We start from the raw sequence: 23,375 nt of genomic DNA on the forward strand, positions 1-23,375 counted from the left end.
ATCTTGTAGACAGAAGACCCAGGTTTGGCACCTTTAATCCCAGCACTCAGGAGGCAAAGGCAGACTGATCTCTGATCTGGGGGCCAGCCTGGTCTACACGGTGAGTTCTAGGATGGCCAGGGCTACACAGGGAAACCTTATCTCAAAAAAACCAAAAAGAAGACCCACATGGTGGCTCACAAACATCTGTAACTCCTGTTCCAGGGTTCTGATGCCTTACACTGACACCCTCAGGCATGTGGCAGTCACACACAAGCACGCAAAACACCCACACACATAAAAGTAAAATAATAAAAGTTTCCTTTTAAAAAACTATTATTATTATATGAAAGAAAACAAGTCTACTGTGTAAATTGAAAGGGTAGTGGGCTGGAAAGTAACTAAAGGACCAGTTGAAAATTTCAAATATACAATTATAATGGCAAAACATTAACATTAAAAATATTAACATTTTAGTTTGAGTTACATCCATTTACAAATGACTTTATTGACAAATACCACATATATGGAAAGTTATAGAGATCTAATTACAGGTTAATAAATGGTCCTCGCAAAATGAAATGGCTCAGTGCTGTAAGTCAACTTTATCCATACCTCAAAGCCTCTTGCATAGTCTCTGCCTACTGAACCCAAAGGGTACTGGTATTCTCACCTTAAACACCAGAGATTTATTTTGTCCATTTGGAGACATTTCTGTAAGTTAAACAATATTGTATGTGTCCTCGTTTGTGGCGTCTTTTGGCCAACATTACAGATGCATCAGTACTGTACGTCCTAGGTAATCAGTATGATGTCTGCACAATTTTCATTGCCTGCATGGCATCCATTGTACAGATACACCAGTGTTCGTCCCCTTTCTACTGTGAACATTAAATTCAGCACATTGTGAAAACTGTTGCTGTCAATGTTTTGTGCCTGTCTTATGTTTAACACACATGCATATTACTCAGAGTACAACCGCTGGTAATAAGCACACAAATAAATGTGCAATACTTATCGATACGGAAAGATCTGGGAAAGGAGTCATACTGCGGGAAGAATGTTCTCTGAAGGAATAAGTTTATTTGTTTAATGTTTTTTGATTTTGGCTTTGAGACAGGATCTTGAAATGTAGCCTAGGCTAGCCTTAAAATCAATTCTGCTTCAGCCTCCTCAATGTAGGGATGTACGGTTTGCATTATCACGCAGTTGGAACATTATAAAGTTTTATATAGTACTAAGAAGGTTCCAATCCAAACAAAACCCTGATGCTCCTGATTAGTGTTAGTGAGGTCACAGACACCTGCTGAGTTAGTATTTTTGCCAAGATGATATCTAGGTATGCAACGGAACAGCAGGTAAGAGTTCATGTCACCGTGAAAGCCACCCCCCTCCGCCACACCTTTGAAGTTGCTACCACTTACTTACCTTTACTAGCTTCTGCCCTGACAGTGGCTCGGAAAAGGAAGCTTTCAGGGCGCTGGGGTTGGTTTCTCTGGGTAGCAGCAGGAAAAGAGTATGCAGGGGAATGCCGGGCTGCAGCAGCATGGACAGGCAAGGGATGTTAAAGGAGATGGGAAGCAAATCAAAGTGATGTAGTCAAATGTCACACGAGTCCAATAAACAGCTCAGACAGAAAGTCAAATTAAACATGGTGATGGTGGAAAATGATGATGATTCTACACATTAATGAAAAGCTTATGTATAAAAGTAAAGCTGTTTAGTTTTAAAATTATTTTTAGTATATTGGCAAACGCACACTGAAAGTTAATACATTGAACTCAGTCTCCTGCAAACTATATCCTTACTAATTCTTATTAATTTTTTTCTTATCAAATGGCCAACTAGTAAAAACAGAAATGCTACCTGCTAAAGTGGGGCTGGGGCTGGGGCTCAGTTGATGGAGTGCTTAGCTAGCATTCGTGAAGGCCTGGGTTTGGCCAGGTTGTTCCCCAGCTCTGTTGGAACCGGGCATGGTGGGGCAGTCAATGCTCTAGAGCTGGATCCAGAATCGGGAGCCCAGAATATTCTTATCTTTATTTCCAGTTACAGGCCAGCCTGGGCCACATGAGACTTTCATCATCTCTGTCTCTGTCTGTCTGTCTGTCTGTCTGTCTGTCTGTCTGTCTCTCTCTCTCTCAAAGAGAGAGAGGGGGGAGGGAGGACCAAATCCTGGTAAAGGGTAACTGCTGAGCCTGGTACAGGCTCCTGTTGTAACCCCAGGTTTTGGGAGCATGAGTCAGGAGAACCATTAGTTCTGGCTAGCCTGGGCTACATAACAAGACTCTGTTTTTCTCTCTCTCACCCATCAAAAAAACAACATACACATCACTTTTGTTTCTATTACCTGTGTCTGTCATAGGGAAGCTTGAGGTGACATCAACTCTGTCATTGCTCTGTGGAGAAACAGGCATATTAGCATTACTAATCAAGAAAGGACAGTTCCAAAATTTAGTAACATAGGGAGATGTAAGAAAGTCATGCAATTTGTTTCAAACTAAGTCTAGAAATCAAAGTTTAGTGAATTGACTGACTTTGTACTTTTTCTTAAGAAGACAGATTTTTGCTCAGTTATATAATACATTCATTAAGGATCTAACCAGCTTCTCTGGTACTGTGAAAAAGGATCATTCTAAGGCAAAAATAATCACTGAGAAATATATACTGGAAGAGAAACCTTTCTCCTCTCCCTCCTCCTCCTTTCAGTTTTTGAGACAGGGTTTCTCTGTGTAGCCCTGGCTGACCTCAACCTCACAGCGATCCTCCTGCCTCTGCCTTTCAAGTGCTGGCATTGCAGTGTGCACCACTGCAAGTTCCAGCCTGTTTCTCCTGTAAGGAGTTCAGCTGCACATGACTTCCTGATGCTGAAGAGCCTCCATCAAGCATGGCCAACAGCTCACTGACAGCTCTGAAGGCCACTATGGAGAACTCATACAAGCACTACACTGAGGAACACATCTGTGTAACCAAAGTGTTTCCCTGATGTCCTCGGCATTCAAGTCTAGGCTGCCACAGTTGACAGAGACAGGCTTGGATCGTGGAAGAATGTGTGCAGGATGGAAATACGATGATGCCCATGCTGTGGGCGGGGCCCTGTCATGGCTGGTCCTCCTCTTTATTGCAAGAAAAGGAGGCATTCCAGCTACCAGACCATCTAGACTGGAAGGCAGGTGTGCCAGATACACAGGAGTCTGTTCTGTCCCAAACTCAAAGAGGTGTGGAAGGGATGCACATTTTCTTGAAAATTCCCCTTGCAACATTCACTGTGCATGGAGGAGTGAAGTTGGAATGATTGTGGGACCGGTACTAACGAACACTTCCACACTTTTAGGTGTGTTTCATGAGACCCAAGTCTGCCCTGCTTGCTGTTATAGAAATCTATCGAAAATTTAAGACCCACTTTGTACACCCCAACCCCCTCTCAGAATTTCCTGATTCGTTAATATAACAAGAGATACCTTAAGAGGTGTGAAGGCAGAAGAATGAGGCCGGGTAGCCACACAGCTCACTCCATCCAAGCCCGATAGGGACTAAATTTCAAACAGAGAAGAAACAAAAGGCAGCATCTGAGTTAGCAAATGGTCAGCAGGCAGAGCTAAGCAGTAAAGCTGGCAGAAGGAAGGTCACCACAGACTTAACCATTTACTGTGTTTACTAAGATACCAACGGAGCTGAGAGGGAAGGGACAGGGAACACCTGCACCAAGCAACCATTTACACAGCAGAGCTTTCCCACCTGCATAATTCAGAATACTCTTAAGACCTCAGACCACACTGATCTAGAAGGTAGAGGCATCATTCTAGTTCTGTAGCTGCTAGTAAGTCACAGGGAAGAAAAGACAAAGATGTTTCAGAGCTCACATTTCCCCAAAACACAGACATCTTTAATAAAAAGAGGTATTTCTTAATAAAATTATTTCAGATGGAAATAAAACTGAAGACATCTATAACCTTAGCAAAAGAGCTTTGAAACTAATTTGTCTTCTATTGTTTTGTGAAAAGGAAAATAAACATAAACAGAGAATTCATTTTTAGGCAAGCAAGGCTTGCATAAACCAAAATAAAATTTTTTCAATGTTAATCCAAGTTATATTGGATGTCAGCCGTGAGGATTGAGCGTCACACTGTAAAGGGTGACACAGCATTTCATCTCTGCGTCAGTGAAATTCCAAACCAGAACTTCAAAGAGGGTCATTTTTTTATTTGATTCATTTATCTTAAAAAAAACAAACCCAACCATTCATGTGTATGGTATGTACGTATGTGAACATGTGTGCATATAGGGGTGAGTGGTACCATGATGCACAGATGGAGTCAGAGGACAGCCTGAGGTGTAGTCCTCATGGTCCACCTTGTCTGAGAGTCTCTGTCCTCAGCTGCTGTACAATCGGGTGACAGAGAGCTTGTCCACATCACTCTCACTGTAGGACCATGGGGCTCACAGATGCACTACTGTTTCCGGCATTACATAGGTTCTAGGGATTCAAACTTAGGTCCTCCCTCTCGCATAGCAAGTGCTTTACTCACTGACTTTGTCAAGTAGACTAGGCTAGGTAGCCAGCAACGCCCAGGGATCCAGCAGTGCCCAGGCCCAGTACTAGAATTACGAGTGTGTGCCACCATACCTGACTTTTTAAAGTGGGTGCTAGAATCAAAGACAGGTCTTTAATCATGCAAGGCAAGTATTTTACCTATTAAGACATCTCTTCATGACCACAGGCCTCCCCTACACTCTCTATATAATGATTCTATATTCTGAATGTTTTGTCTCAATGTATGTGCCTGCTGCCTGCTGGCGGGGTCAGGGTGAGGCTTCCAATCTGCTGGCATAGCGTCACACAGAGTTGAGGCATCACGTGGTGCTGGGTACGAATCCAAGTCCTCTGCCAGAGCAGCCTGTGCTAGATGTGATACTTAAGCAGATCCTTGATGAATGAGTACAAATCAATCAAGGAATGCAGTAGTCCATGCAGGGATAACATTTACAAGGATATGTGGACAGGGATTTTCCTATTTGAAAAGCCAAACAAACAAACAAACAAACAAACAAAAAACCCCAAAAAACAAAAAAACAAAAAGAAGTGAGCCAAGAGAGAAGAATGGAGACGAAGCCACCAAAGCCCACAAAGGCTTCACTCAGGGCATACTTTACAAATTTAGATTTTAAGAGCAGTGTGGAAAAAAATCCTTTGAAGAACAGTTCTGAGATCAGAGACAAGATTTAAAACATGACTCTTAAGACATAATTTTCTTCTCCTACGCCCCTTCCCCTGAGATAAAGTGGGTGACCTTGAACTCCTAACTCTAACTCTACCCCCCAGTCTTTGTACAATGTTGGCTGGATATTCCTTATCAAACAAAGAAATGAGAGTTTTGCTGTTATTGTGTTTTTTGGGTGTTTGGAGAGCTTGTTACATAGTCTAAGCTTGCCTTGAACTAGGTTTGTAGTGCAGGAGGGCCTTGAACTTAAGGCAAGCCTCTTGCTCACGCTCAGCCCCCTTGGTGCTGGAATACAGGCATATATTACAACACCTAAAAGGTTCCATTTTCAAGGCCTGAATACCAACAGCCAAAATGCAGGATTTTGTGTTTCGACCATGGCTGAAAGCAACTTTGGATTTCATGCTAAGGGCATTTTACTATTGTTGTTTCTCCAAACTCTACTTTTTCTTTGACAAAAACATCTGGAGACTTCAACTTTTATCACGTACTCTGTATGTTATTAAATCTCAGCTTTGGTTTAAGCAAGAAAGGCAACCCAGCAGGCCTGGGGTTAGATTCATACCCAGACCAGGCCTTACCAGCTTGTGACCTTCGACAAGCCACACTAAATCGTTACCAGTAGGTTTAACCTTAATGTTTAAGATTGCTGTTAGAGCTGAACAAGATAACTAACCGGCATCAGAAACACACGATTTCCTACATAAACTATGTATTCATTTCTTGTGGCAGTGAGATTCTGCTAATACTTCAGAGGCTGGTCCTCATGGCCACTTTTAAGGCTTTGTCCATCTTGATGGAAGAGAAGGCCATGGAATACACAGAAATCTGAGGAACAGTGCAGGTTGGTTGTGAGAACCTCACTCACTTTAAAGCTCACACGCTCACAGCACACACCATGGCAGTGCCTAGCACTTAAGACAGGAGTTACCACACACACAAGACTTTTGAGTATATAAAAAAAAAAAGGTAAAAAAAAGTAGCATAAAACATGATGGGAAAAGCAATTTTATAAATGGTTGAATTCTCTTCCAAGACTGATTAAATAAAGCCTTCATGGTCCATCTCTTTGGGTGGATGAGGCAACAGGCAATGTAGTACAGCTGTGTTCACAACTGTCAGGAGACAGCGCTGCAGGCGATGCTCCTCTGAGCTAACGGTGAGCATGCGAGAACTTCCACTGTGAGTATCTGAACGTCACTTTGGTAAGTGAAGTCGTCGTCACTGCTTCTGCAACCAGTGCACGCATGCACGTGTGACACAGCTTATATTTGCAAGGGGTGGGAGACACTCTGTAAAAATGAAAACAACAGCAACCAAATACACGGTAAAATAGGTTGTCATATATAATTAGTGTTATGGAGTGTGGCACTCCATCTAACTAACATACAGGACTGACTCATGAGCCAAATTAATGATTAACTATGTGGCCTCAAAATTAGAAAAGACATTAAAAAACAAACTATCACATATGTCTCACCATATATAAAGCCAGTAGGGTTCTCAATGCAAATGGTTTCCCTTGGGCAGCACTAGAGTCAAACTCTAGAAGCCTGGTGAGATTGCAAAGTTAACAGAGGGAGTGGTTCTGGTTATTTACAGAGAATTTAGTCATGACGCCCATCATGTTTTATGGTATTTACATCACAAGTTACTCTAAGCACATGTAAACTCCATTTGCGTTCTCTTACCACTAACAAGGCACTATCATCAGTGTGCTGAGACCTTCTGGATGGGAAGGGACACTGGGAAGGTGAGAAAATAAGCAATGTCAAAAACAAATGGTTTACACAAGTGACACATCCCACAAGGACACACAGAGGAAAGCAGCACATGAAGGCACACATCCTAAGATGCGGACACATAGGACCACACGCACCATTACAGTCCGACAGTGATTCTGAGTACTGGCTTCCACCTAAAGCTCAGGCCCCAGGAGAACTCTGAGAGGTGCTGATGCGGCTGGAGCATAAACAATCTGTGGTCATTGTGTAAACCAATGACAAAAGTAAACCTGAGAACAACGAATTCTGGTGTAGGTATCTCTTCATTGCCTTTCTTAGACAAGTAAGGAGATGTTAACTGGTCTGTTGGCACAGAGCACTGGGGCCAGGAGAGGCAGGAATTCAAGGTCATCCATCACCTTATATAGTGTGCATGAGTCCTGGATGGGCTCAAACTGAAACGTCATCTCAAAGAAAATGTTGGACTTAGATGCATTAAGCTCATCATTACGTGCACAGTTATCAGTATGAAGAAAGACAAGTGAGAATGCAGGGGGACGCTTCAGGTCTCACGTCCTCATACACAGTACTCATACACAAGCAACTCACACAGGGACCGAGAACCTGGGATGCAGAAACAATGTACTGCAAAAGTGCCACAGCAAACCGACCTACCGACCTACCTTCCTTCCTTCCTTCCTTCCTTCCCTCCTCCGTCCCTCCCTCCCTCCCATCCATTCATCCAGTGTGTGTGCGTGCGTGTGTGTGCGTGTGTGTGCGTGTGTGTGTGCGTGCGTGTGTGTGTGCGTGTGTGTGCGTGTGTGTGCGTGCGTGTGTGTGTGCGTGCGTGTGTGCGTGTGTGTGCGTGTGTGCGTGTGTGTGCGTGCGTGTGTGTGTGCGTGTGTGCGTGCGTGTGTGTGCCCACATGCAAGTGTCACAACACAGAGGACAACCTGTGGGAGTCATCTTCCACCAAGTGGGGTCTGAAGAATTAAACTCAAATTGGTCATCAGGCTTGGCAGAAAAAGCCAGGACTCGATGATCCATCTTGCCCCACTTACATTAAGTGTTCAAATAAAACAATAATCATAAATTGAAACTATAGGAGGTGAAAATAGGGAAAATTGGTCAATATGAACATCAACTACAGTAAAATAACATTCATTTAGTGATTTCATTTTAGTAGACCAGTAGGCACATAAAATTTAAAGAGTTTAAGCAATTAATTTTGAACATATATTTGTAATGACTCTATGCCAACGATCTAGAACTAACATACATGAGTTATAACGGAAATCAGCGCCGAGGCTGAAATGCTACCAAAACCACTCACCATCAAGGGTTGATTCAGGCTGCAGATGAAGGAGGGGATGGAATGAATAATCTCTACATGGTTGTATACACAACCTTAACCTATATATTCTCATAACCTCCTTCCTTAACTTGTACCTTATTTTCCTTCATATTTAGAATTTAATGGGATGGGGAAGACAACTTTGGGGAACAGGTTGGTTTGAGATGGGAATTTCTCTATATAGCTCAGGCTCGTCCAGAATTCACTATGTAGCTTAGGCTGGCCTTGAACTCGTCTTCTAGGTGATGGGATAATGGGCACATATATGGCCACTACAAAAATCACTTTTTGATTATTTAAACGTTTGATCACTGAAAAATGATAACCACATGGCAAACATTTTATTCCATTGCAAAATAACAAATTCCAAGAAAAAGTAATTCTATGGACTTACCTCACCATTTCCAGGGGGCTGCTGTTTCTGTGGATTTTGTGATACTTTGTGCTATAGCCCCAGAAAGAGGAAGCTAGTTAGAATCCCCACACTGGGACTTTACATTGCATTTAATTAAATGGATCCCATCAATATAGTTTTATATTTACTAGTTAAGGAGATCATGCTCCTGCCTTAAAAACATTTTAGCCTAAATGAAGAACCACAATAAACTATACTATCATATTTCTGTAAGCATTAACAGAAAACATTAAAAACCTATACGTACACATTCAGATATCATGTGACTACTTTCTCATGAACTATTCACTCAAATGGCTTTACATATCACATCCAGGCTAATAAATTAGCTTTCTGTCAGACAAATCTCAAGTATTTTCAACTGTATATAGAAACTCAACTCAGACCACCACCACATTACATTCACTAGCAATGGCAATATTCAAAAGCAAATTTGTAATTTCTTTTTTTTCCCTTTTCTTTGTTTTCTTTGGTTTTTCAAGACAGGGTTTCTCTGTGTAGCCCTGATTGTCCTGGAACTCACTCTGTAGACCATGTTGGCCTCAAACTCAAAAGATCTGTCTGCCTCTGCCTCCTGCGTGTTGGTATTAAAGACATGTGCCACCACCTGGCTATAATTTCTTTTTTTTTTTTTTTTTTTTGGTTCTTTTTTTTTTCGGAGCTGGGGACCGAACGCAGGGCCTTGCACTTCCTAGGTAAGCGCTCTACCACTGAGCTAAATCCCCAGCCCCTGGCTATAATTTCTTAATAACAATTTATTAATTCTGTTATTCTGACAAAGAAACATTTGTACACAACTAGCGTTTGGAAATTTGTTTTTTTTTTTTTTTCTTTTGTTGAGGGTGGGAGGCTCCCAAGGGCTGGGAACAGAGGCATGTGCCACCATGCCTGGTTTTTCTTTTTTGAGACAGTGTCTCACATATCTCAAACTTGCCAGGTAGTCAAGGGTGACCTTGAAATTTTGGCCCCTGCCTCCATGTCCCCAGTGCTAGAATTTTGGTGTGCAGCTCCGTACTTTGTTTAGCAGTGCTAGGGTGGAGAGGAGCGCTCATATCTGCTAGGAGAGCACTGTCTGTTTCCCCAACCCAGCTACACATGTGTGTCTTCTTACACCATGATCTCAAGTGACTTTTCTTATTCTGTAAGAGAAACAAAGCACACAAGCAGAGAAAACTGGGAATCCGGCACATGGGACATTAAGCGGTAAGGAGCACGGCTGAGGCTCACATCTGTCTTCTGACGCTGGTTCCCCTTTGCTTTCAGAGCCCTGAACTGGACTCTTATTAAAACTCTGCTTTGGGCCCACCTATTTATTTCTGTTACTTTTTTTCTTTGTTTTCAAATTTCTCTTCAATGATTTTTCATTGCTCAGTACCCATCAATTTAGAAATTCCCATCTACTTATATTACAAATGGTACAGCACCTGCTGTAGTAATATTACAATTAATAATAGATATGTTTAGTATTATACACATAGGGAGGAGGGGTCCGGGAAGACACAGAACAGACCAGGACAGCACACAGTGACACATGTGCACACAAACTCAGATGCTTCCAATTCCCCTTGGCAACACTGCCAACTAAACTTCGTTTTTGTACCAGTCTAATTACTGTGATTATTTTCTATTCCATTTTCCCCTCTTGCTTCTTCCCACTGCTCTAACACGCATCGATAGGTTTTCAGTAGATTTTTTTTCTCATGGTTTTCTCCTAGCATTTGCCATCTTCAATCTAAACTCCCTCTAATTAAGGCAATAATAACTGACAGTCATGGCAAAATGAATAAACATTTTTCTCCTAACTTCAAGAGGACCCATCAATGACAGACGGTAAAGGATTTACTTTGACAAAGTCTAGGCCAGCATCTCTCTGAATCTGCTTGGTCCTAATTTTCTCCCCCTCATACTGCAGGGCAGCAAGCTGTGCCTCTCTCCGAGCGCGCTCAACAGACTGCTCTCCCCTCTGATGAAGCTCCAAGTCTGAATGTGAAAGCTGCAAGAGAGGTCTCATTTTAGACATGTAAAAGCGACAAGGGGCGTCATATCAGTAACTCACGTCAACAACATGTAAGGGGGGGACAAGGGGCAACATGTCAACAACCTGCAACAACATAAAGAACACTCCTACCTCAAGTTCTATCTACTTTGCAGTGTTAACATTTAGAATATATGTTTAACCTTTCCCCTTCACACTGTTCTGACATGTACAAAAGCAGGGACTATCATGTCCACACACCTTAGGAACTGAGAAGACAAACGGTTAAGATTTATAGATATCTGACAATTAATGCCAGTTTAAGTATTATAAAAGAAAGCCATCTCTTAGCTTTGCAAAATTGAAATAGAAACAACAAAGGGGAATCTAATAACTAAGCTGGGTGGCGGTGGCGCATGCCTTTAATCCCAGCAGTTGGAAGGCAGAGGGCTGGTCTACAAAGCAAGTTCCAGGACATTCAGCGCTACAGAGAGAAACTGTCTCCAACCCCCAAAATCTGGCCCCCAGCCCCCCAAAAAAGAACCAATCTTACCTGATTGTGACTTGGTGGCACTGATAACACCAATGATGGCTCAACTGGAACCCTGGCCCCCCCAAGGAAGAGTAAGAACTCAGTGACAAGGTAAGGAGGGACAAGTAAAATAAGTAAAATTTCCATTTTTTTTCTTTTTCCTTGCACTCGCTAGGCAAGCGCTCTACCGCTGAGCTAAATCCCCAACCCCTCAAATTTCCATTTTAAACATAAGTTTCTGTCAATCAGGCAAGCTGTTAAGTCTACATTGAAAGAGGAACTGCATTTTGTAAATCTAAGCCCGAGAAACTGTATTAAATCCCAGGCCTAGCTGAGTTCCCAGCTCACATGCCATGTGACTGATGGCTAGCTGACGTGAGGACAGCTGGTTGAGAGCGTTTCTCCAACATCAACATCTCTTGACAACACGCATAGCCATGACCCATGTGCCTACTAAACTGAGCTCCTCTGATGGACAGAGCCATTTTACTCGCCAGGAACCTGGGCTGCAGCACACCTGGGTGCTGTCCTTTAAAGCACGGTAACACTGAGGGTCCTACTGACTTTCATTCTAAAGGGAGAGGCAAGGCCCTGGGCAATGCTTAACAACACACAGACAGCCTACTCCCCTCAGTTTTACAGTTTGGTATTTATCTTCTTCCCCAAGCAGGGATACATGCTTCAAGACTCTGTCAGTCAAGTGTGCCTGTACCAACGATGCCTCACTGAAGTCAGGATGCTGTGGGCAAACAGAAGCGAACGCTCAAGCACTTAACTCTCAACACCTGACACTACACCAAAAGTAGTTTTTTCTTGCTAGTGCTAGAAGTCAAACTCAGGGAATCAAACTCTTTAACATTTAGGACTATTTCTCCCTGAAGTTTCTCTGGTAGGACACATATTATCATATGCTAAGGGCACAAATTTCAAGTCTTTGTAAAGTCTCTGTGTTGGCTGGTGTTTATGTCAACTTCACACAGCTGGAGTCATTTGGGAAGAAGCCTAAACTGAGAAAATGCCCACAGCAGCTTTGTCTGCAGGTACCCTTACATGGCATTTTCTGAGTGTTTGATGCTTCCCCCAGCATCGCGTGGAGTGCATGGGCCACCGCAGCTCTGTTCCTCCAGGTGTGCCCTTCCCCTTCATGCCCATGACCTTTCCACTATAGATGTCTCTCACAACAGTACCACTCCATCTCATGAAGGTAGTGTTTTAATGCTGTCTCTCACATTAGGGGTGCCTCAGCCCTAGTAGCACCTATAGTGACTTTGGCTGAGACACAGCCACAGCCACAGCCACAGCGAGCATGAGGGACATGATCAGGGATCCGGGAGGTGTGAGGCTTCACGCCCTGAGAGCAGCAGCCACGGAGTTGCTCAAAGTGTCCAAGGACAAGCACACACTCAGGTTCATCATGAGGAGGGTGGGCACACAGAGCAGGCGGGGGAGCTGAGCAATGTGCTTGCAGCCATGAGGAAGGTGGCAGCCAAGAAGGATTAATGAACCCTCCCCCCAGTAAAAGATCATTCTTACAGTTATAGAAAAAAAGAATTTTTTCATTATGATGATTGATTCCAGGGCCTCACCTCTCAGACTTCTCCAATGGCCATAATGACCTTTTCCTCCCTCAAGGCAGGAGAGTGGCCACAAAACTCCTCCAGTCCCAGGCAGGGTACACTAGAAGGCTGTGCCACTGAGAAGCCCTAAATAATGCCTGCCTCTTGCCCAGCTTCTCTCCTGAGCAGAGGAAGCCACGCCCTCTCTGGTGTCTTTGCCAATAAATCTCCTGTGAGGTTTGTTGGGAGGTGGGACTTTGGTATCCCTTGGCTTCTGACTGCCAGGACACCTTTCCCCCAGAGCTGTGACACTTGAATAGCAATACAACTCCATCTTCTTTATTCCATCTACTCATAGTTCCTGAGACAACATGAGCTGTTTGGTGTAAAGACTTATCTATGGATGAATGACAGATGCTACACAGTAACCTTCCTGTCATTTACAAGAGACAGATCTTGGGTTCAAGGCCAGCCTGGTCTAAAGAGTGAGCTCTAAGACAGCCAGGGCTACCTACAGAGAGGAACCACGACTTGAAAAGCAAATAACCAGACAAACAAACAAATAAAAAGGATAGATATATCAATAGATATATCAAACCTAAGACTCATACACAAAGATCAAAGGCTAAAAAAACAGCCCCAAATTTAACTACTATGATACAGTTTATTGACAGAATCATTCTGGAATTCTAAAATGAAACAGCATTGGGCTGATTTAGAAGAAGGAAGACTCTACGGAAAGACTATATATGCAGAAGGAATAAATAATAGGGCTTCTGAAAATCTTTAAATTTTCTATGTTTAAAAAAACACTTATCCCCATGAAATTTCATTACTACTAAGTCCTTTCATATCAATTAACTCTAAGGTAAGGGTCTGGATTCGGAACCAAATAATGTTTACTCTTTTTAAAGATGGTGTTAGAACAAATGCAGATGGATCTAGTATTAAACAGCCTCTAAGGCACACATAAGCCAAACATCTTCATTATATTTGGATTTGCATAAAATAAAATCAATTCACTTATTACTAAGTTTCAAGAAAGAAAGAATTAAGTTAAATTGCTTTTTCAAACCTGTTTTGATGTGAGTATCTTTTCATGTCTTCTGTTTTTTGAAAATCTCTAACGGCTATTGGCTTTACTGGTGAACCCTAGATCCAAAAAACAAACAAACAAACAAACAAACAAGTACAATATATCAAAATGCTGTAATTATATATTCAACTAGATTGACTATTAGGAAATTGTACATTAAAAATTATTCTTGGGGTTGGGGAATTAGCTCAGTGGTAGAGCGCTTGCCTAGGAAGCGCAAGGCCCTGGGTTCGGTCCCCAGCTCCAAAAAAAAAAAAAAAAAAAAAACCAAAAAAAAAAAAAAAAAGAACCAAAAAAAAAAATTATTCTGATAGGATTTTTCTTTGTGAGCTTTGTGTTTAAAAGCATGCAGGCTAACAGGACGTGATAGTACATGGCTATACACCACACTCAGGAAACTGAGGCAAAAGAATGATGAGTTTGAGACCAGCCTGAGTGATATAGCAGGGTCTATCTCAAAAAACAAAATCAAGGGCTTGTGAGATGGATCAGTGTGTAAACGCCCTTGCTGTGTAAATCCAGCAATCTGAGTTTCATCTCCAGAGCCTAAAAAGCTGGATAGAAAGACCAATTCCTCAAAATTGTCTTCTGACCTCCACGCTGTATACACTGTGGTATGTGTGGTGACATGTATCACACACACACACACACACACACACACACACACACACACACACAAAGTGCCCCTAAAACAAAACTGTAAGCTGTGTTACCTAGGCTTTGAGAAATAACTATGTGAAACCTATGACTATGGATTTTACTTACAAGGTTCTTGTCTCACTGTGTTACATAAATGAGTGACTAAGCAGAGTGATATTTTCAGAATAAGGAAGACCTTTGAGACCAGGGAGGTGGTGGTACACATGTCTGATCCCAGTACTAGGGAGGCAGAGGCAGGGAGATCTCTCTAAGTGAGGCCAGCCTGTTCTACAGGATGAGTTCTAGGACAGCCAGAGCTCTGTAGAGAGACCTTTCTCAAACACAGACAGAAAAGACCCCAGAAGCCATTGTTCCAGGCCTATGCACCTGCTGGGTTCCTTCGTCAGCGTCTCTCACAGGTTGCTAATTTAAGCTAATTGCTTCATCACTCTTTTATAAACACCCAATTTTAGAAAGCTATGACACAAAAATACCAAGAGATTCACTCCGCAGAATCACTACACACTGCACACGAGGTAGCTGGAGTTTAAAATGGCTGCAAGGAGCCTCTACTCTGTGCCATGGAAAGAACCGTCCAACAGTCCTCAGGAGGCAGGAAGCAGTGCCTGTAGACGCCTCACCCAGACACACTAATGTGCTTTCAAGTCAGTAACGAAAAAGAGGACAGGAGAAGAAAAGGGTTTCTCCAAAGAGCATTATGCAGTATTGTTAATTTAAATTTTATTAGAAAGTAACTCTTGGCTCCAGCAGAGAGATGGACAGCTTAAACCACAAGGCAGTTTTGTCAATCGCTGGTCTATCATTATCTCTTGGCTACAGGATTTGATTTTATCTGAATTTAGAGACAAGTATCTTCTGAACTGCAACAAAACCCACTGTGTTCAAAAGCCTCCAACAGGAACCAAAGGCTTCTTTTAAGGAGTGCTACTACTCCTCACCACCCTCCACTTGAAGCAGCTGATCTGTGATTTCTAAAAGTTAAATACATCGTTTTTCAAAAAGGCCCCTAGTGTTTCTCAAAGAATCTCTGCTCAGGGCCTGGGACAAACTCCAGACATCAACACAGCACACATAAAATGAAGCCATTTTACTATGCTGACTAGATAGACTGAAGAATGCTATTCTACTTGAGACCCTTGAGGGATTGGCAGAGGCTCTATGGGGCCTGAATGCCTGCTTGTTTTTTAGGCAATTCAATGCTTCATTATAAGAGACACCAAGAATTTTAATAGCAAACAATTTATATTCTGTTAACTCAGGATAAAAGCACCAGTATAATTAAACTTATTAATAGTCTATGGGTAAGTTGGATGTTTCCTCAAAAGTCAACTTTGGTTTAATTAATTATCTATCAAATTACAGTTGTAATTAGCAATAATAAAAAAGCAAAACACTCAAGCCAAAAAGACCAGCTAGAGAGCAAAACTACCTAGCAATGAGCAGTGCTATCCCATGTGCCTCCTTCGCAGACCTGAGGTCACGTTTGCATCCCCTTTCACTGCCTCTTCACAGGAATGAAATCTGCCTGCTTATCTGAGGAATAAAACTGGAATTGCTTTTAAGATTTCCAAAATCTGAAAACTTTTCCAAATTAAATCTGAAAACTCCAGGACTAAAACAGAAGGGAAAATGAAACAATTAGGCCTAAACAATAAACCACTGCAATGACAGGGACCCCTACCATCACTTGGTGCTCTCAGTGGGGACACTAACTTCTGTGTCTAGAAAGGGTAAAAGGGCGCACTCTACCTCATGCGAGATTCTCCGCTGTTCAATGTACGCTAGGAACTGTGAGCTGAGACTGCTCGTGTCCAGGCTTTTGGGCCGTTTCACATCGTTTTCTTCTTCTTCCGTAGTGCAGCTGTCAATGTAGTCAATCTGATCCAGATCATGATCCACTGGACGGACACACACACACACACACACACACACACACACACACACAAAGAAAGAGAGAGAGAGATTCAAAATTAAAGAGCTTAAATTGCACTCTCCTAAGAGAGATGGCTCAGTGGTTAAGAGCACTGACTGCTCTTCCAGAGGTCCTGAGTTCAAATCCCAGCAACCACATGGTGGCTCACAACCATCTGTAATGGGATCTGATGCCCTCTTCTGGTGTGTCTGAAGACAGAGACAATGAACTCACATTTATAAATAAATAAATATTAAAAAATTACATTTTCCTTTCTCCTGTGTCTGTTCTGTATGCAGAAGGAATGTTTCAATGAAACAAGTCTTTCTCTTGTAAAACCTAAAGAACACCTCGGGGTGAGCCATTGAAGCATTCATCCTCTCTGATGGCTCTGTAGTATATCAAACAGGGTAGCTTGAGTCTGCGACAGAAAAATGGCTGCTTTTAAAAAATGATGGCTGTACCATCTTTTCATGAGTTTGTTTTTTCAGAAAATGTAAGCTAACTCAAAAGACAGTAGAAGACAACAAAAAAGACACAGGAGAAGAAATTGGAGTTGGAGAAAAAGGAAACTTATTGACTGTTTGCCTTCCTGTGACTCAAAGTTAAAAAAAAAAAAAACAAGGAGAGAGAGAGAACAAAGGTCCCCTATTTGGAAATTGCTCGCTAGGGGCCAACGTGTCGGATGCTTTGCAGCAATTTGTAGTGAAAGGGAATCATCTGAAGAATTTTTCTTCTCAAGGTTCTTTACTAAAAACTCACACACTGACTGGAAAATATATCTTATAACTTATTAAACAACATGTCTCCTCCACTAAAAGAGATACTTAAGAGGAAAGGGAGGCAGCCAAAGATACAGCCATATAATTGTTGTCTGGTAAGCGTCTGGATCTCCGTCGTTCCTGAGTTGAAGCTAACCATGCTCGACAGCTAGTTAGAATGGCTCTCTAACAAAGGCCTTGCAGTGAAGCCCTTTCTCCAGCAATGCACTAAACCCCAACCCACTGCTGTAGGCTGCCCCGCTGTGCCGGAACTGAACCGAACCGAAGTGCAGCTAATATTAAATTGAAATTTGTGTTACAAGTATATTAAGATCTAACATTTTTCCAACTAAAATAGTTTATATTTCTCAAGAAAGTAACACCAGGTTTTCATACTATCCAGATCAGCACAGTCAAGATTTGATGACGATTGTGTAGTTATATTTCAGTTCAGTGTTAGGTAAATGCCTGAGCAGGCAAAACCACTTACTGCCATGCCTGATGACCTGAATTTAATCTCTGGGACCGGCAAGGTGGAAGGAAAGAACAAGTTGTCCCCCACCCTCGCCACACCTGTGGTGGCACACTCCTTGACGATAAATAGATAACTATTTTAAAAAGCTAAAAATAAATACAAGCAAACACAGTTGATTGCGGAAAGAGCTCAAGAAAACTCTTTAAAATGGAAAATCTTAAAAAGAGACAGTGTTACTTCCGAAAATTGTAAGATCAAGATGAACAGACCTACTTCTGATATACTGTCCTTCCTAAAGTTTCCCCTGAAATAAACATGAAAGAGAAATGATTTTAATTATAAATTGAAAATAAAGAGAAAGTGAATTCTATCCAAATGGCAAACTTTTTTTTGTCACATAAACAGAAGTCTTCAGAAGAGTGAGGGATCTACAGAGAAGTGAACAAAAGTGTGTGACAAAGGCCTCTTTAAAAAGGTAAGGTGACAAGAAACTTCCTACTCCTGTCGCCGTCCTTTCCAGTCTGCTGCACTGCCTTCCTCACCACAGAGACTGGATTCCTCTAGAACCTAGCCAGAATAAACTCCCTTAAACAACAACAAAAACGTGACGGTTGGAGCTGGGCTGTGTGGTAAAGTCCTCAGCTACCACACACCAGGCCCTGGGTTCAGTCTTCAGCACTACAAAGCCAGGTGTCACCGGTGGGACACAGCCGTAACCCCAGGGCCGGGTGCGGGGACAAGCAGATGAGGCAGGAAGATCGGAAGCTCAAAGTCACCCTTGGCTGCGTGAGGGAGGGGTTGAGTCAGTCAGGGTCACAAGACCCTGCTATATAACAAGTTAACTCTAAGGCTCTGAATGCCACCAGAGTCATGTGTACCTCCACCATTCGTGACGACCACACTGCTGCGATTCTCCTGGTACTGGCTTTCTCTCCGCAGTCTTTGCTCTTTAGTAATCTCTGCCACTCGAAGAGGCAGATCCGAAAATTCGTCTGTAGGCTTAAAAAGCAGAAACATTAAAAAATATCTTTTCCAATTTAGACAACATACAGTACAGGAATTTAAACTATAATCTACGTAGAAGAAGAAAAAGCAAAAAGTTTTAGAAATTGACAGTAAATATTGTATAATTCTATGAACACAATTAATGAAACTGAAAAAGTACTTTAAATAGGCAAACTTTACCACAATTAACAAAAATAGAATGATATTCAGAACTGTAAGTAATTATACATAGGTATAAACTATCTACACATAGGGGCTGGAGAGATGGCTCAGAGGTTAAGAGCCCTGGCTGCTCTTCCAGAGGTCCTGAGTTCAATTCCCAGCAACCACATGGTGGCTCACAACCATCTACAATGTGATCTGGTGCCCTCTTCTGGCCTGTAGGCAGAATGCTGTATATATAATAACAAGTAAATGAAAAAGTTATCCATACATATATACATGTATATACATGTATATATACACACACATTGCAATGTTACAAAGACATACATATATACACAAATACACGCATGCATATATACATATATACCTAAGTAAAAATTTCAAGTAAGTTTTGATTTAATTTTGTTTTGACTTACTATTTATTTATTTATGTTTGACAGGGTCTTACTCTACTGGCCTGGAACTCACTATATAGTTCTACTTAGCCTTGAACTCAGAGATCCACCTGCTATTGCCTCCTGACACTAAGATTCAAGGCATTCAAGGCACTGTGCACTACTGCAGGAGGCTTCTGTTTTGGACTCAATGACACAATGTTATAAAATGTCTGTTATCAGCCCCTCTCGTAAAAGTGTCCTCATTTAATTAATAGTTTAAATATATCTTAGTAATTTTAAATGATGGAAAATCTAATAGTATTAATTAATCAAAACAAACACCCATGTAATTTGTGTCATGGGAATGAACTCACTAAGATGTCCCACCTTCTGTGGGATTCCAGGCAGGGCCTGCCTGAGAGGACTCCATGTTTGAGCTAACACTTAAAGCTCTGGCCCCTTGTCCCGTGTACCTTCCCAGCCTCCAGCACACCCCTCCTATCACCATCTCCACTGCAGATCATCCTGGCCCTCAAGTTCTAGGTGTCAGGGCTTCTCATGGGGTTGAGACAGTTGCTATGCAGTGCAAGCTGTCCTGGAACTTACTACATAGGCCAGGCTATCTTCAAATCATGGTCCTCCTGCCTCAGCCTCCTAAGAGACTATAGAGATATATCACCACAGCCAAGTAGGCTTTAGCTTTAACCACCTCAATCCTATTCAGCGTTCCAGAATACCCACACATAAGGTGAGGTAACAAATCTGAAAGAAGATACATGGCAAAAAACGCTAGAAAAGGGAACAGTGTAGAATTCTCAGACTATGTAGGGCTTTGCTCTTTCTTTGATATTTCTCTATTTTACCTAATGAGCTGAATTCCAATTTGGATATTCCCGTTAATTTAGTTTCCTTTTCTAAATCAGGAGTTTTAACACAGGAGCAGAACACTTACCTCATTCCCTGACCACCTCTTGTCACCACTATCCACACTATTGAAGCCTGAATCAAGGGCTCCGTAAGGACGGCCTGAGTACAGTTCTTCATGGCTGTCCAAAATAAGTGGTGCTTGTTACTATGAGGTTTAAAAATTTTAAAGTAGCATTTGAAATTAACCAGTCACATTTTTATTAACCAACACTCTCATGACACTTGGCCACATAAATATTAGAGTTAAGTGAGCATTCTCTGAGCTCTTTAAGAAGAAAATTCCAAACAGGAACAAAGTAAACAGAATAAATAGTATGAGCTCTCAAAATCGGAATCACTTTGAAAAGTACCACTGTTCCATTTTGCTTTCACTGCACTCATTTTTAACATCAGTTTACAAAGCAATGGATTTCATCTCACTACTGCCTCTCCATCCTCAGGGCCATCACACTTTGTCACCAGGGGTTCATGCCCCGCCCTCCATCCCTCCCAGCTGTTTTCTTTCTCCTTGTTGACCCTCTTTCTGCTTTTCACCACAGGTCTTCCACTGCCCTCTGTTTCCATTTCCCCTACGATCTCTTCCCCCACACTCAATGATCCTTTCACACACAACGTCCTCACACAAATAAAAACATCATCATCTGCTGATGGCAGTAGTGAAATCCAGGCTTTCCGGGGTAAGTTTGGTAGTGTCCTTTCTCTGTCAGTGGACAGCACTAGTGCTCTTTAATCTAGTACAATTTAGCCATGGATCCATCTGGTCCTGGACCTCTTTGTTGGAGACTTGATTACAGCTTCAGTCTCATTGGGTGATATTGCCCTAAGTTGTTACACCCTCTTAATCTTATAGGTCATGTGTGTCTACTCACTTAAGAGCTCTTCTGTGTTTTGGGAACATAAGTTTCAAGTGTACTCCATGATTTTCTATGTTTTATTGGACTCTGTAGTAACCTCCCTTTCTTCATCTCTAACTCCTATGCCTACTCTCTCTTTCTTGTCGTTAATTTGGCTGAGGGTTTGCCAATCTTGGTTATTTATCAAATACCCATCCGTTTTATTAAGTCTATGTTTAGTTCTTTTAGTCTGCAGGTCATTAACTGTTGCCCCAATCTTTACGATGTCTTTCCACCTTCCATTTTGGGACTGGGATTGTTACCATTTTTCTAGGACCCCGGGTGTATCGTTAGGTTCTTTGGATCTGATGGCGCGAGCTGCCACCACCACCGTGCTGCAGTTTATTCATAAAAGCATAACCTCCAGAATATCTTCAGAATGCCCTCAGCACGCCCCACCCCCACCCCCAGCTTGACTTACTGTCTTCTGTTTTTCTACCCCTTTCCTGGGATTCTTTTCACTTCCTCTGGATTTCCAAAGCTGTCTCTATTCTCTTTTTTCCCAGTCACACAGAAACAGCCTCTACTCTGCTTTTGCAGACATCTTGTTATTCTATAATTTTAGTCCTTTAAGCCTATAGCCATTCTCTACATCCTTCCTTTGCTTCTGTTTTAAGTTTTATTTATTTTATGATGTTTTGAGATAGGGTCCACTATGCCACCCTGGATGTTCTGGAACTCATTATGTAGACTAGGATGGCCCAGAATTCACAGAGATCCATGTGCTGCTGTCCCTGAGTGCTGGATTAAATTTGTGTGTCACCATACTTGGCTTGTTTTTATCTTTAACAATATTTTTCCAAATAAAATTTATATACATTTAAATATTAGCAGGATAATCTTAACAAAATACTGTATCTTTGTAATTCTATCACAACAGAAGACATTTTTATTTGCCAGAACGCTCTCATACACTTCTCTGTAGTTAATTAATTCTTGTTATTGTTGTTTGGGAAAAACAATGTTTTGAGGTATTTAGGTCTTAAATTGGTATGGAAACTTGAGTTTTTCTAAGGATATATATAAAACCATCAGAGAATCTCAGATCTTTTGCTAAGCATTAGCAGTGCAAGATGCCACATTCTGACTCAGCTCATGGAAGACCCTGAGACAGGCCAAACAGATTGTCAGGAGCAGTCAGCTGTCTGCTGGGTAGCTTTGATGGAGGGGAGGGAAATGGAAGCGTGGTGCATGCTGGCTATGCCAGTGGCTAACTCGCAGAACTACACACTCCACCTGGTAGAGGTTACTGTCTAAAATCCTGTCTCAGCAGAGCCGCTAGAGCACTGAGCTCCGACCCTCCATCTCTGTAAACAGTGTCTGAGCACCTTGGTTGCTCTATAGCCTCACTGTCACCTTTCTTGTACTGTGGCTCTACTCACTGTCACCTTTCTTGTACTGTGGCTCTATCTGGATACCCAGTGTCTTAATCTGCATTCTGTGACTAACAACAATATTGAGTACTTTGTTGTGTGTGTATTGACCATAAAGTCTTTTTGTGAAGAGTCTTTCAAGCCCATTTCTCACTGGGTGGTTTGTTACTAAGTTGTAGGTGTTTGCTGTACATCTGGATACAGGTTCCAGACAAATATTTTCCCCAGGCCATGACTGCTAACACTTTCTTTGGATGGATAGCTGCTCCTAGGTTTGATGAAGTCCAACTTCTTTCTTTTATAGTCTCTGTGATCAGCAGGATATCCGTGTGTGTGTGTGTGTGTGTGTGTGTGTGTGTGTGTGTGTGTGTCTTCCTCAGTTGCTCCCCACTTTATTTCCCAGCACTGCCTTGCTCACTGAGCTGGCTAGAATGGCTGGCAGTAAGCTCAGGGAACCCTCCTGTCTCTGCCTTCCCAGGGCATGATTACAAGTGTGAGCTGCCATGCCCAGGCTTTAAATGGATTCTAGGAGTCTGTCTAAACTCAAGTCCTTCAGCTCGACTGAGCTGTCCCAGCCCCAGAGATACAGTTTCAGGAGACTTATACCTTTACTGTTGTTTCTTCTTAAACATACTTTTAGCTTAATCAGAAATCTAAAAAATAATAAATACAATTTAAAAATCAGTGCATTAGTATTTTATTTAATAAATCTTCCTAAGTGGAAACGCAACTTTAAATTGTAAATTTAAAATAAATGGTGTTTTGGCATTGGTTTTTTTTTTTTTTTTTTTTTTTTTTAAAAAAAACAACAGGGTTTCATTCTGTCCAAATTGCCCTAGAATTCTTGATCCTCCTGTTTCCATCTCTCAAGTGAAAGGATTACAGGCATGTAGTAGCGTGTCTGGCTAAGATACAGTGCTCATCTGATAGTCAATTTGGTTCGTAAATATAATTTTTATGAGTTATAAAGTCATGTC

At 41.8% G+C, this 23,375-nt stretch overlaps 1 protein-coding gene across 27 annotated transcripts in view; it reads right to left on the minus strand.

Moving 5' to 3' along the window:
• The window catches only part of Lrch3 (leucine rich repeats and calponin homology domain containing 3), a 99,772-nt gene that overhangs the window by 18,732 nt on the left and 57,665 nt on the right, over nucleotides 1-23,375 (minus strand). For 3 of the 27 annotated variants that reach the window (NM_001371837.2, XM_087576161.1, XM_087576173.1), the window contains exons 7-17: nucleotides 20,158-20,251; nucleotides 18,537-18,657; nucleotides 16,260-16,408; nucleotides 13,830-13,906; nucleotides 11,220-11,271; nucleotides 10,535-10,684; nucleotides 8,671-8,721; nucleotides 6,890-6,943; nucleotides 3,438-3,509; nucleotides 2,327-2,375; nucleotides 1,408-1,515 (exon numbers count right to left, since the gene is read on the minus strand). In NM_001371837.2, the coding sequence (NP_001358766.2) occupies nucleotides 1,408-1,515; nucleotides 2,327-2,375; nucleotides 3,438-3,509; nucleotides 6,890-6,943; nucleotides 8,671-8,721; nucleotides 10,535-10,684; nucleotides 11,220-11,271; nucleotides 13,830-13,906; nucleotides 16,260-16,408; nucleotides 18,537-18,657; nucleotides 20,158-20,251 (977 nt within the window). The remainder of the gene's footprint in view (nucleotides 1-1,407; nucleotides 1,516-2,326; nucleotides 2,376-3,437; nucleotides 3,510-6,889; nucleotides 6,944-8,670; nucleotides 8,722-10,534; nucleotides 10,685-11,219; nucleotides 11,272-13,829; nucleotides 13,907-16,259; nucleotides 16,409-18,536; nucleotides 18,658-20,157; nucleotides 20,252-23,375) is intronic. The other 24 variants (NM_001371838.2, XM_087576165.1, XM_087576181.1 and 21 more) reach the window with 11 other exon arrangements.

Source organism: Rattus norvegicus, chromosome 11 (assembly GCF_021556685.1).
Source record: "Rattus norvegicus strain SHRSP/BbbUtx chromosome 11, alternate assembly SHRSP_T2T, whole genome shotgun sequence".
In the NCBI taxonomy this organism is placed as follows: Eukaryota; Metazoa; Chordata; class Mammalia; order Rodentia; family Muridae; genus Rattus; species Rattus norvegicus.